The sequence below is a fragment of the Salvelinus fontinalis genome, chromosome 14 (assembly GCF_029448725.1).
Source record: "Salvelinus fontinalis isolate EN_2023a chromosome 14, ASM2944872v1, whole genome shotgun sequence".
In the NCBI taxonomy this organism is placed as follows: domain Eukaryota; kingdom Metazoa; phylum Chordata; class Actinopteri; order Salmoniformes; family Salmonidae; genus Salvelinus; species Salvelinus fontinalis.
In genome coordinates, this window is record NC_074678.1 from 26,198,660 (window position 1) to 26,212,218 (window position 13,559).

A 13,559-nucleotide genomic window follows, 5' to 3' on the forward strand; every position below is an offset into this window, starting at 1 on the left:
TCACGACGCCAGGACAGCGGAGTCAATCACCACCTTCCGGAGACACCTGAAACCCCACCTCTTCAAGGAATACCTAGGATAGGATAAAGCAATCCTTCTGACCCCCCCCCCCCCCCTTAAAAGATTTAGATGCACTATTGTAAAGTGGCTGTTCTACTGGATGTCATAAGGTGAATGCACCAATTTGTAAGTCGCTCTGGATAAAACCGTCTGCTAAATGACTTAAATGTAAATGTAAATGTATTAGATTCTAACCTTTATTTAAAGATTTTGCATCAAACTGTCCCCTTTTATTTTTATGCCAGATGGTGTAACACTATCCTTAGACAATTGCATTCATTTTTGGTGTAGTTATAATTTCAGGAAAAGGCTTAAAATAAAGGCTAAAATCTAGGTCATGTGACATCATTGTCCAAAACACAGGGCCCTACTCATGAGACCAATAGCTCAGGACGCACAGCTCACTTCTAGGTGCAATGAGAATGGGGTAAATGCATTGCATATACACCACAGATCCTTTCCTTGAAGATAAGTGATCAGAGGGAAAAACAAAAAATATATTATGTAATGTAAGCAATGAGGTAAGAATTAGTTGCTCTGGCCACATTACAGGAATGTGTACTAGTACTGCACAGGTTCAACAGCACTGCATTCAGTGTCCTCCCCATAGTGGGTTCTGTACTAATGTTAAAGAAAGGCTGAGGCAGGGATACTTTATGAATAAATATATTAACTAAATAATATAAAATCATCTCATAAAAGTTTTCCCATTTTTTTCATGACAAGTTAAATCATAACAAAACAACCACAGTTCAATGTTTTAATACTGTTTTAAATATTTGTTCCTTATTTTCCAAAATCTTTTTTCTCCAAATCTCTCCAAGATGCTTATTTGAATAGAAGGAAATACATGGGTATCAATCATACATACATTTCAATTCATTTCATTGTGACTGAGGGATTCAAAAAACTAGATCATGTTAAAATAATTGTTCAATCTTTCTTGGATAGCTTATGACTGTACATATTTGTATTCACAACTTAATAGGTTCCTCCAAGGGAGGAAATATGCCATTGTGACTCTTGTGAATGTCACAACGGCTTGGGTTTAAGTGGCAGATTGTTTTTGTAATCAAGGTCAAAGAAAAATGTAATCAAGCTCAAACAATTTGAGAACTGACATGCTCTCTCTCTCCAACAACAATGTATCTGAGATATCCCTGTAGTGCATGAAGAAAAAGATCCAGGCCTTATATAAATGTTTTATTCACTTTTACGATATTTCACACTCGTGTTGTGTTGACTGCACTGTTACTTCCTGGAAATACCCAATTTCAGCTCTCTTTCCATTTTGGCGGGACAGGCTTTTTTTATAGTCATTCTGTCAGTAATGATTCTTAAATAAAGCAGCAGAATGTAAACACTATACTTGTGGCTGTGGTCACAGTTTGTTGGATGATTAAATGCTCACAACAACATATTTTGTTGTGCTAGGTTACGGATCTTCTGGAACCCACATTTTTTTTGCTATTGATAAGGAGATTTATGCACGTGCAAGATTCGCTTCCCTCCGAGTCCTTTCAGCTGCTGCTCAGTGCTCACACCCTCCGTGACTACGCTGCCTCTTGTACATGAAAGACAGTTCGAACAAATGTAGTTATTTGTCTTCTGTAACAGTACTCTATTGCAATCATAAGCACGACACAACAGGCATTCTAGTCTGTTGCAACCATAAGCACGACACAACAGGCAGTCTAGCCTGTTGCAACCATAAGCACGACACAACAGGCATTCTAGTCTGTTGCAACCATAAGCACGACACAACAGGCAGTCTAGTCTGTTGCAACCATAAGCACGACACAACAGCCAGTCTAGCCTGTTGCAACCATAAGTGTAACAGTATAACTTTAAACCGTCCCCTCGCCCCGACACGGGCGCGAACCAGGGACCTTCTGCACACATCAACAACGGTCGCCCACGAAGCATCGTTACCCATCGCTCCACAAAGGCCACGGCCCTTGCAGAGCAAGGGGCAACACTACTAATAGGTTTCAGAGCAAGTGACGTAACTGATTGAAACGCTACTAGCGCGTACCCGCTAACTAGCTAGCCATTTCACATCTGTTGCATAAGCACGACACAACAGGCAGTCTAGCCTGTTGCAACCATAAGCACGACACAACAGGCAGTCTAGCCTGTTGCAACCATAAGCACGACACAACAGGCAGTCTAGTCTGTTGCAACCATAAGCACGACACAACAGGCAGTCTAGCCTGTTGCAACCATAAGCACGACACAACAGGCAGTCTAGCCTGTTGCAACCATAAGCACGACACAACAGGCAGTCTAGCCTGTTGCAACCATAAGCACGACACAACAGGCAGTCTAGTCTGTTGCAACCATAAGCACGACACAACAGGCAGTCTAGTCTGTTGCAACCATAAGCACGACACAACAGGCAGTCTAGCCTGTTGCAACCATAAGCACGACACAACAGGCAGTCTAGCCTGTTGCAACCATAAGCACGACACAACAGGCAGTCTAGCCTGTTGCAACCATAAGCACGACACAACAGGCAGTCTAGCCTGTTGCAACCATAAGCACGACACAACAGGCAGTCTAGCAGTCTTGCGACAGACAGAAGGTTGTAGCCTTCATATTTTTGGAATGTTAGTTCAACTCTCCACTGAGTTTTTATTTCAGCTATTCATTAATATTAGGCAAATTGGTTGAGGGTTCAGAAAAGGGTGAGTGAGGAAAGAGAGAAACGTGTATGTGTGTGTAAAATAACACATGCACGGTATGTGATTTGAATCCTTCGTTTGAGAAATATGTTTCCAGAGGAGCAGGAAGAGGGCGGGGGCGAAAACTCTGCATTCGTAGCCTCGGCCAAATATTTGAATAGATGCTAAGACAGTACATTGACCTATCATAAACAATCTGCTACAGTGATCTGTTATGAGTATTAGCGATGCACAGTGCCAAAGCATTGTACCATAAACTGACACAGGCAATATATCGCAGATGATCCCTCATATCAATGAAGTACATCTGAAACTTAAAGTTACAATCCTCTAACACAAACCAAACTTCTCCATAGCAACCTTTAAATATGTCCCACAATGTGAAACCTTTGGCCACACAAACATTGTATTACTCTCTCCACTCCCTGCTGTGTAGTTGATAACCTACATCCAGTATATTGTATGGTTAATGGCTGATAGTCACTCATCACCTTTCATTTTATCGATGGACCCCTCTTACATAAAGATGTAGGATCTTAATTTGATCACCCTGTTGCAGGAGGTTTAAAAAGGCTTCTGAAGTTTGTCATTTCCACTTTGAAATTTAAGACTTGATTTACCCTTATGAAAAATGTATGAACCCCTACCAAAATGTCCAGTAATTATAATTTACATCATCATTCACATTTCCTGTTGCTGCATTATTATTTTCCTGCTGTAGCAAACTGGCTCAAATTAAGATCCTACATCTGTATATTACCTCTGTGTCATCACCAAGTTCGCAACAAAGTGTTGTAGAAGTAGGGGTAAGCACATGGAAATCACACACACCAAGGAACACTTGATTTGGTATTACACTGAACTATTCTTTCACATTTCACTGAAAATAACAGTGAAAATCTTTTTCTACATAGCACATTTACAAGTATACCAGTACCATTCAGATCTATAACTGGCAGAGACACGAAGCACTGATAAGATTTGAGATTTCCTCCCAGTCCTAGGAGCATCTGCACCGACGCTATTCACACCAGAATGTATTAGCAACAACACAACAAATATATCTACAACAAGTAGTATTTTAATATTACAGTATATGTAGATTCACTTCTGAAATGTAAATACAAACACTTGGTTTTATCCTCTAAGTGCAAGTTTCAAACTTGGCACATAGAAGGATTTGATTTGTCTGAAACAAAAAACAGGGATATCAGTAATAACATTTTTTCTATCATATTTGATTAACAAAGACCAAAGTGAGTATCTAAAAAAGGGTTTCACACTCCTATTCATGGCTGAGCTATGTACACAACATTCCAAAAAATCCATATCCATTTGCAGTAGTCTTCTTACTCCAGTGACTTCCAGCCAGCCATACGTTGCATCACTAGCAAGACTGGGTCTCAATGTGAGGTTGGACAGACTGACGCTTGGGGCACAGTATCTTAGCAAAAGCCCTTCGGAAGCTGCTGTGGCAGAGAGGGTAAAGGAAAGGGTTAATACCAGAGTTCAGCCACAAGAGCCAAAAAGTCACCTCGTACCAGTAGTGCTCCACACATCGCCCGCTACAGGCCGCTCTTATTATCATCAGTAGGGTGTAAGGTGCCCAGCAGATCCCGAAAATGCACACTATAATGGCCAGCGACTTGGCAATCTTCTTGTCGCGGGAGAGGCGGGAGCCCTCTGAGCTCCTGCTGGAGGGCCCGGTGGGGGCCTGGAATTGGAGGAGCCTGGAAGTTTTCCGGCAGGAAGGGCCCTTCTTTCTCTGAATGAAGGTGTGTCCGCTGCTGGGCTCCCCACAGGAGGATGGCGACAGCTCCTCGTCCTCCTCTATCACCTCTGAAACAGCAGTTGGCTCGCTCGATGATACCTTGCGAGTCTTGACAAAAAACACAGACAAGGTAGCACCCCCGTCCCTGACACTGCCCCTCTCCCTGTGTGCCTTGGTGTCCTCCTTACGGATAGCCCTGCTCTTGTTCCTCCTCTGGATATTCAGGTAGATGCACAGGTTGAAGAAGGTCACAGAGATAAAGGGGGTGAAGAACTCAAACGTAGAGGCACTGAGTAGGAAGTACCAGGTGCAGTAGAACTCAGCGAAACACTCGTCGGGAGGGACAATGCTTTTACCCACAACCAGCTCCCAGAAGATAATGGCAGGGCCATAGAGAAGGAAGGCCAACACCCACACAGCCACCATCTTCACCACAGCATGGTGGGTCATGCTCCGCTGAGCTCTATATTTCACCTGGAAGTAGAGAAGTGAAGTGAGAAAAATAGCATACAATACCTCACAGTAATGTTTAATAATAATATAACCATATTTGTTTTAAATACAGATGTAATAAACTGCATAATCAATTCCATATCTCTCAATGCAGGTGGTTAGAGTGTTGGACTTGTAACAAAGGTTGCAAGATTGAATCCCCGAGCTGACAAGGTAAAAATCTGTTGTTCTGTCCCTGAACAAGGCAGTTAACCCACTGTTCCTAGGCCGTCATTTCAAATAAGAATGTGTTCAAGAGCCCCTCCTCCATGGTGTGTCAGTGAAGCCAGAGAAGCAGGAGAGCTTTAGGCTGAGTGTGATACTGAATAATAATACAGGAGAGTGTGAAGGCACATCTGTCTGTCTGCTCTCTCCCTCTCATCATCACCATTCTCTTCACCCAGGAATGAGCATTTCGCCTTCCAATTCCATTTCACCTTATCTCTCTGTTTGCTTTGTTTATCTTCACCTCCCTTTCTCTGTCCCCGATTCCCCACCTACCTCTGTCTCTCGCAGTCTTTTTCCTGGCTATCAAATAAACAACACTTGCTGAGATGTCTTAAAAATCAATGTTATCAAACTGAACAATTTGACTTTGTTGTTTGTCATGGCTGCCTCTAGGTATACTGACTTTGCTGTCAATCATGGAGACTGTGAGCACTGGGAGCAATAACAACATCAAACATACACTCTACAGACAGGGGTCATTTTCCATCATTGTAACTCATTATCAAACACTACTTGCAGCACTGTACTGTACTTGTTTTATTATGTATTAATATGTATTCATTGTTAAACGGTCTATTCCTTCCTTTTCCATTTTCTATTAAGTGGTTTGTAAGGATGGTAAATTAATACTGCACAAATACTGGTATTTGATGAAGAAAAATATTTAATTTGATGCGGATGTTTTGTGTCTTTGCCCATAGCTTTGATGCTAATGTTTGAGGACAGGGTTTGTTCTTTCTGGATTCCATTAGAATGGCAATCACAGAGAAATGGACAGGGCAACAACTCTTACAATTCCAACTATTGAATCCTGCAAGATACTGTTCTTAATTATAAACTGGGTGGTTCGAGCCCTGAATGCTGATTGGCTGATTTGTCATACCGTATACCACAGGTATGGCAAAACATGTATTTGTACTGTTCTAATTACATTGGTAACCAGTTCATAATAGCAATAAGGCACCTCAGGGTTTTGTAGCATATGGCCAATTTACCACATTGCGTCCTGCCTAAGAACAGCCCTTAGCTGTGGTTATATTGGCCATTTTCCACAACACCTCGGACCTTATTGCTTAATTATGCAATTAACTACCTTTTGTGGCAAAGTGAAGATGCTGGAAAAATATATATTTGCGCCCACGCTACAGACGTCTATATCGGTACACTAATACTAGTAAAGGCCCAGTTAGGAATGCACATTTTGGAGAATATTCAGAGGTGGAAACTTTCCATGGGAATATATGGGAATTAACGGAAATATATGCGAATTAATATTAATACCATTTAAATGTAGATGTTTTTTGCATTTGATATATTTACCATATAATATGTAGACAGAAACAAAAACATTTTACCTTATCATAAGTAGACAATTGCAAATTATGAAATCCTTCCAATAGAAATTTTTAAAAAACAATTTAGTTACTTTAATTAAATGTTGACTCTCCACATGGGATGATTTCACTGAACAACAAAAGAAAGGGAATATTGAATGATCCCCAATGATCCATTGCATCTCCCAAAAACGTTTTCAACATACATCTGTAAAATGATAGTCTAGAAACTAAAGCTTTGGTTGTCTTCCTCTCAGGCTTCCATGTCTTCTCCCTGGACCTCCTCAATGTCCACCTCTTGAACATCAGACTCTGAGGCCTCATCTTCAATGTCACTTTCCAACCTTGTTGAGGATGGCTCATTGTCACGTTCAAAAAGCCTCAAATTTGCCCAGATGGCCACCAATATTTTAACCCTTGTATTGGTCAGCCTGTTGTGCGCTTTGGTGTGTGTGTTCCCAAACAAGCAAGGGTTGCGCTCTGAGGTGGCTGATGTTGGTGGGATTTAGAGGATGATGGAGGCAACAGGGGAAAGAGCCTCAGATCCACAAAGTCCCTTCCACCAGGTGGCTGATGAGATATATTGGCACGACTGCCGTATTGCATCTCCATCCCAAAGCCCTTGCTTGGAAGTGTACTTCGCCAGACTGCCAAGAACCTTTCCCTCATCCAGGCTGAGGTGGCGAGACACGGTAGTGATGACACCATAGGCCTTGTTGATCTCTGCACCAGACAGGATGCTCTTGCCAGCGTACTTGGGGTCCAACATGTACGCTGCGGCGTTTATGGGCTTCAGGCAGAAGTCTTCACGCTTTTTGATGTATTTCCGAACTGTAGTTTCCTCTGCTTGGAGCAACAGTGAAGTGGGCAGGGCCGTATGGATTTCTTCTCTTACATCTGCAAGCAAAGTCTAAACATCAGACGAGATGGCATTATTTCCCTCAATCCGTGCAATGGCTACTGCTATAGATTTCAGGAGTTTAAGGCTGCTTACCACTCTGTGTGATAACGTGCGTCTCGGTGAGAGGTGTAGGAGTCAGGCGCAGGAGAGCAGGGATGTCTGAGAAGCGTGTTTAATCATATAGTCCACCAATACAAAAAACGAAAATCCCAAAACTACGCTCACGATACTCAGCAACTCGTGTAAACGCACAAAGGAACAAACACAGTTCAGACACTTCACATACACGTGCGTAAATCGTGAACACAACAAACATCAAATACAATCGAGCGCAATAGACACAAGTCTAATCCCGCACGAACTAAGCCAGGCAACAGGTACCCTATATACACACAGAAATAAATGCAATTGCAACCAGGTGTTGCAACCTCGGCCTCCGGGATGCCCCGGAGGCCGAGGCGCAGGGCGATCCGGATGGAGGAGGTGAAACTCCCTTAGCATAGGTGGATCCAGTACGTCCTCCACTGGCACCCAGCATCTCTCCTCCGGATCGTACCCCTCCCAATCCACGAGGTACTGAAGGCCCTCCACCCAACGCCTCGAGTCCAGTATGGCCCTATAACACACCTCGTTTATTCTCCTCAGGACTTTAAATGGCCCCACAAACCGAGGACCCAGCTTCCGGCAGGGCAGGCGGAGGGGCAGGTTTCGGGTCGAGAGCCAGACCCGGTCCCCCGGTTAGAACACCGGGGCCTCGCTGCGGTGGCGGTCAGCACTGGCCTTCTGCCGCCCTTCGGCCCGTTTAAGATACCCGTGGGCGGCCTCCCAGGTCTCCCTTGAGCGTCTCACCCAATCGTCCACCACAGGAGCCTCGGTCTGGCTCTGATGCCATGGTATCAGGACCGGCTGATAGCCCAACACACATTGGAAGGGTGACAGGTTCGTAGAGGAGTGGCGGAGTGAGTTCTGGGACAGGGGATGTACTTCACCCACTCCCCTGGCCGGTCCTGGCAATACGACCACAGAAACCTACCCACATCCTGGTTCACTCTCTCCACCTGCCCATTACTCTCGGGGTGAAACCCCAAACGTTCCATGAACGCCTTCCACACCCTGGACGTGAACTGGGGACCCCGATCGGAAACAATGTCCTCAGGCACCCCGTAGTGCCGGAAGACGTGAGTAAACAGGGCCTCCGCAGTCTGTAGGGCCGTAGGGAGACCGGGCAAAGGGAGGAGACGACAGGACTTAGAAAACCGATCCACAACGACCAGGATCGTGGTGTTGCCCTGTGACGGTGGCAGATCGGTCAAGAAGTCAACCGACAGGTGTGACCAAGGCCGCTGTGGAACGGGAAGGGGTTGTAACTTCCCTCTGGGCAGGTGCCTAGGAGCCTTGCACTGAGCGCACACCGAGCAGGAGGCCACATAAACCCTCACGTCCTTGGCTAACATGGACCACCAGTACTTCCCACTAAGACATCGCACCGTCCTACCGATCCCCGGGTGACCAGAGGAGGGGGACGTGTGAGCCCACCAAATTAGCCTGTCTCTAACCTCCAGCGGAACGTACACCCGTCCAGCTGGACACTGTGGTGGAGTAGGCTCAACACGCGATGCTCGCTCGATGTCTGTGTCCACCTCCCACCTCACAGGTGCCACTAGACAAGAAGCCGGGAGGATGGGCGCAGGATCGATGGCCCGCTCCTCCGTATCATATAGTCGGGACAGTGCGTCTGTCTTAGTGTTCTGGGAGCCTGGTCTATAGGAGATGGTAAACCTAAATCGGGTGAAAAACATGGCCCACCTTGCCTGACGAGGGTTCAGTGTCCTCGCTGCCCGAATGTACTCTAGATTACGGTGGTCAGTCCAGATGAGAAAATGGTGTTGAGCCCCCTCAAGCCAATGTCTCCACACCTTCAGGGCCCTGACAACAGTCAGCAGCTCCCGATCCCCCACGTCATAGTTTCACTCCGCCGGGCTGAGCTTCTGAGAAAAGAAAGCACAGGGGCGGAGCTTCGGTGGCGTACCCGAACGCTGGGAGAGCACAGCTCCAACCCCAGCCTCGGACGCATCCACCTCCACTATGAATTCCAAAGAGGGGTTTGGATGCACCAGCACGGAAGGCGAGGTAAAAAGAGCCTTCAGACGACCAAAAGCCCTGTCCGCCTCAGCCGACCATCCCAGACGCACCGGCTCCCCCTTCAGCAGTGACGTAATGGGAGCAGCCACCTGCCTATAGAGCCGGTCAGGATCGTTCCATACCGCGTTGGCCCACTCCAGAGCTTTACCTGAGAGGCAGGAGAAGAGGGCGTTCACACTCTCACCTCCCGAACGAGCCGGACGAACAGCCGCCAGGTATAGGTCCATCTGGAGTAAGAAACCCTGGCACCCGGCCGCCGTCTCATCGTACTCCCTCGGGAGTGCGAGTCAAATCCCACTGTGTCCAGGCAATGAAGAAGAGGGTAGTGGTACTGGTTGGGGTGTGGCTGATGGAGGTGTGGGAAGGCCACCTCTCTCCCATCTTTCCATCATCGCCATCACCTGATCCATGGCGGTCCCCAGCCGGTGTAACACTGCCGTGTGGTGTTGAACTCGCTCCTCCACGGACCCTGGGAGTGCGTCCGCTCCTGCTGACTCCATAAATTTTTGGTGCGGGATTCTGTGATAACTTGCGTCTCGGTGAGAGGTGTAGGAGTCAGGCGCAGGAGAGCAGGGATGTCTGAGAAGCGTGTTTAATCATATAGTCCACCAATACAAAAATGGCACAGACGAAAATCCCAAATCTACGCTCACGATACTCAGCAACTCGTGCAAACGCACGGAGGAACAAACACAGTTCAGACACTTTACATACACGTGCGCAAGTCGTGAACACAACAAACATCATATACAATCGAGCGCAATACACACAAGTCTAATCCCGCACGAACTAAGGCAGGCAACAGGTACCCTATATACACACAGAAATAAACGCAATTGAAACCAGGTGTGAAAAGAATCACAGACAAAACAAACAGAAAAGGAAAAAGGGATCGGTAAACCGGCGACGCCGCCCGCCGAGCGCCGCCCGAACAGGGAGAGGAGTTACCTTCGGTAGAAGTCGCGACACTCTCTCCCAAAATACATCATCCAGGAGGCTCCTCTTGATGAGGCTGTCCATATCGGCAGACCGTGATATGGCCATTTCCTGGAGAGACTCCCTCCTCCAGGAGACTGTCAAACATGACAACACCACCCCAACGGATGTTGCTGGGCAGCCTCAATGTGGTGATCTTATTCTTCTCACTTCGCTTGGTGAGGTAGATTGCTGCTATAACTTGACCCTTCACATACCTAACCATTTCCTTGGCTCTCTTGTAAAGTGTATCCATTGTTTTCAGTGCCATGATGTCCTTGAGGAGCAGATTAAATGCATGAGCAGCACAGCCAATGGGTGTGATGTGAAGGTAGGACTCCTCCACTTTATACCAAGCAGCCTTCATGTTCACAGCATTGTCTGTCACCAGCGCAAATACCTTCTGTGGTCCAAGGTCATTGATGACCGTCTTCAACTCATCTGCAATGTAGAGACCGATGTGTCTGTTGTCCCTTGTGTCTGTGCTCTTGTAGAATACTGGTTGAGGAGTGGAGATGGTGTAGTTAATTATTCCTTGCTCACGAACATTTGACCACCCATCAGAGATGATTGCAATATAGGTTGCTTTCTCTGATAAGCTTGACCTTCACTTGACCTCTGTTGAACGCTGCATCCAGCAAATGAGTAGATAAAGCATGTCTGGTTGGAGGGGTGTATGCTGGGCGAAGAACATTCAGAAATCTCTTCCAATACACATTGCCTGTGAGCATCAGAGGTGAACCAGTTGCATACACAGCTTGAGCAAGACATTCATCATTTCTCTGACTACGTTCCTCCAATGAGTCAAAAAACTTCTGATTCCAGGAGGACCATGAGCTGTTGCTATCGATAAGGTGTCTGATTCATAATTTTCACCTCGAATAGAAGTAGAGGGACTTTTGACAGGGGTTGCTTGTTGTGAGAGCTGAGGGAACTTTATGCACTTGGCCAGATGAGTCGGCATCTATGTTGCATTCTTCACATATGATTTGGCACAGTATTTGCAAATGTACACAGCTTTTCCTTCTACATTAGCTGCAGTGAAATGTCTCCACACATCAGATAGTGCCCGTGGCATTCTCCTGTAAAGATTAGCGAAAAAATATTTTTTAAAACAACCAATACAATTCCATGATCAGATAAAGAGTTAAAATAAAATAAACAACTCCTTTGTAAGATAAATGTTTTAAAATGTAACAGGTGAGTTAACACTCACCTGTTACATAGCAAAAACTAAGTAACAGAAATTGTTAACAAGTTAGAAATTATTTAAACACACTTTGCTGTAGGCTACTATTTACTAAATAACAAAAAAACTATGTAAGTCATATACAATATATTCACCCCACCCAGTATTGTAATCAAAATTTACCAGAAAGCATGTAGTCCTTGGCTCAGACAGTGTAGTGGTGTGGGCTCAATAGCATCTCATTAGTGTGAAAGATCTTGAGAATCAGCTGTACATATGATGGAAGAATGCACTGTGCATGCAGAGGGTTGCAATTCCATTGAATTGGGGATAGTTTAACCAAAATATGCCACAAGACCTAGAATTGCCTTTTGTATCCCACAAAAAAAGGTTCACTCCTATAAGCTAACTTTTTGATGAATTTAAGCAAAATTTCCAAAATTCCCGGACATAACTTCCCATGGAAAATTTCCGGAAAATTACTGGAAAGTTTCCGACTCTTTGCAACCCTAGGCCAAAATGCACTCCTGTGATTTTTATTTATTTATTGTTATTATTTGCTTATTCTGATTTTCCAGGCGATGCGGCAGCTCCCCTACTTCCTGCGGCTGCTACCATGATAACAGATCCTGAATAATGATGAGTGAGAAAGTTACAGAGGCATAAATATCATACCCCCACCAACAAATGCTAATTTCCCGTTATTGGTAATGGTGAGAGGTTAGCATGTTTTGGGGGTATGATCTTTGTGCATCCGTAACTTTCTCAATCATCATTATTCACGATTCATTCATCATTATCCGTAATTATGGGAGCATCCACATTCATTTTGGCATGTTCAAAAACATTCTATACAATAAAAGTGACTCCAAAATGACAATACAATATTTACCATTCATTTCTACTGGGCACAACATAATCCGAAACACAACCAAAACAAAAATTCAAACACGTCCAACAAATGTGTAGCGTCACAAGCTTGATGTAGTCATCGTGTGCTAGGAATATGGGACCAAATACAAAACTTTTGACTAAATGTATACACTACAAGTGAATTTGTTCAAATACTTGACACCTTCAAACAGGGGGACTAGATACAAGTGTATTGGTTTCGAAACGGTAAAACAGATGTGTTTGAAAATACCTTCAAATAAAATGTGACATTCTGTACTGTCGCATCATATAAAACATTTGATCTCAAATCCAAAATGCTCGAGTATATAGACAAATTAAAAGTTTTAGCTTCACTGACCCCCCCAGAAACATCGGGGGTTGAGGTATTTTACAAGGGAGACATCAATACGATTGATAAAGCAATGCCCAGTTTAGTATTCAGACCAGAGTATCCAGGGATAGCATCCCAAAAGCAGATGAAGATCAAAGAGTAGCACGCTGGTCGACAAGGACCGACCCACTTTGTCTGGACTTCCAACAGAGCTCATTCAGAGTCAGTGCCACCGCAACACGGTGCGTCCTATCAAGACACTTATTAAAGGTAGACTCAGCGAAATTACGTTGTCACGAGCAGCACCGCAGATATTGAGATGAGACATGCAATACTTCGCTCTCACGCGGTCACACACAGTATCTTTACATGTGCACGGGTTTGATTTAGTGGAGAAGTTGAGCCTCGTGCTTCAACGCTCTTAGTTTTTGCGGAAATTGACCCATGCCGTTTACTTTCTGCATCTACGTCACGTCGCTGAGTCAACCTTTAGTCCTACTGGCAGTGGCTGTCAAACCATTCTGCAGTACCTCTGTATTGGTAATGGGCCTAGTAACG

General features: G+C 44.9%; 1 protein-coding gene across 2 annotated transcripts in view; it reads right to left on the reverse strand.

Annotated features, from left to right (window-relative positions):
* Positions 1-806: 806 nt before the first annotated feature.
* impact (impact RWD domain protein) overlaps positions 807-13,559 on the reverse strand; it is a 51,770-nt gene continuing 39,017 nt past the window's right edge. For both annotated transcript variants that reach the window (XM_055861095.1, XM_055861096.1), the window contains exon 11: positions 807-4,989. In XM_055861095.1, the coding sequence (XP_055717070.1) occupies positions 4,132-4,989 (858 nt within the window). In that variant the 3' untranslated portion in view covers positions 807-4,131. The remainder of the gene's footprint in view (positions 4,990-13,559) is intronic.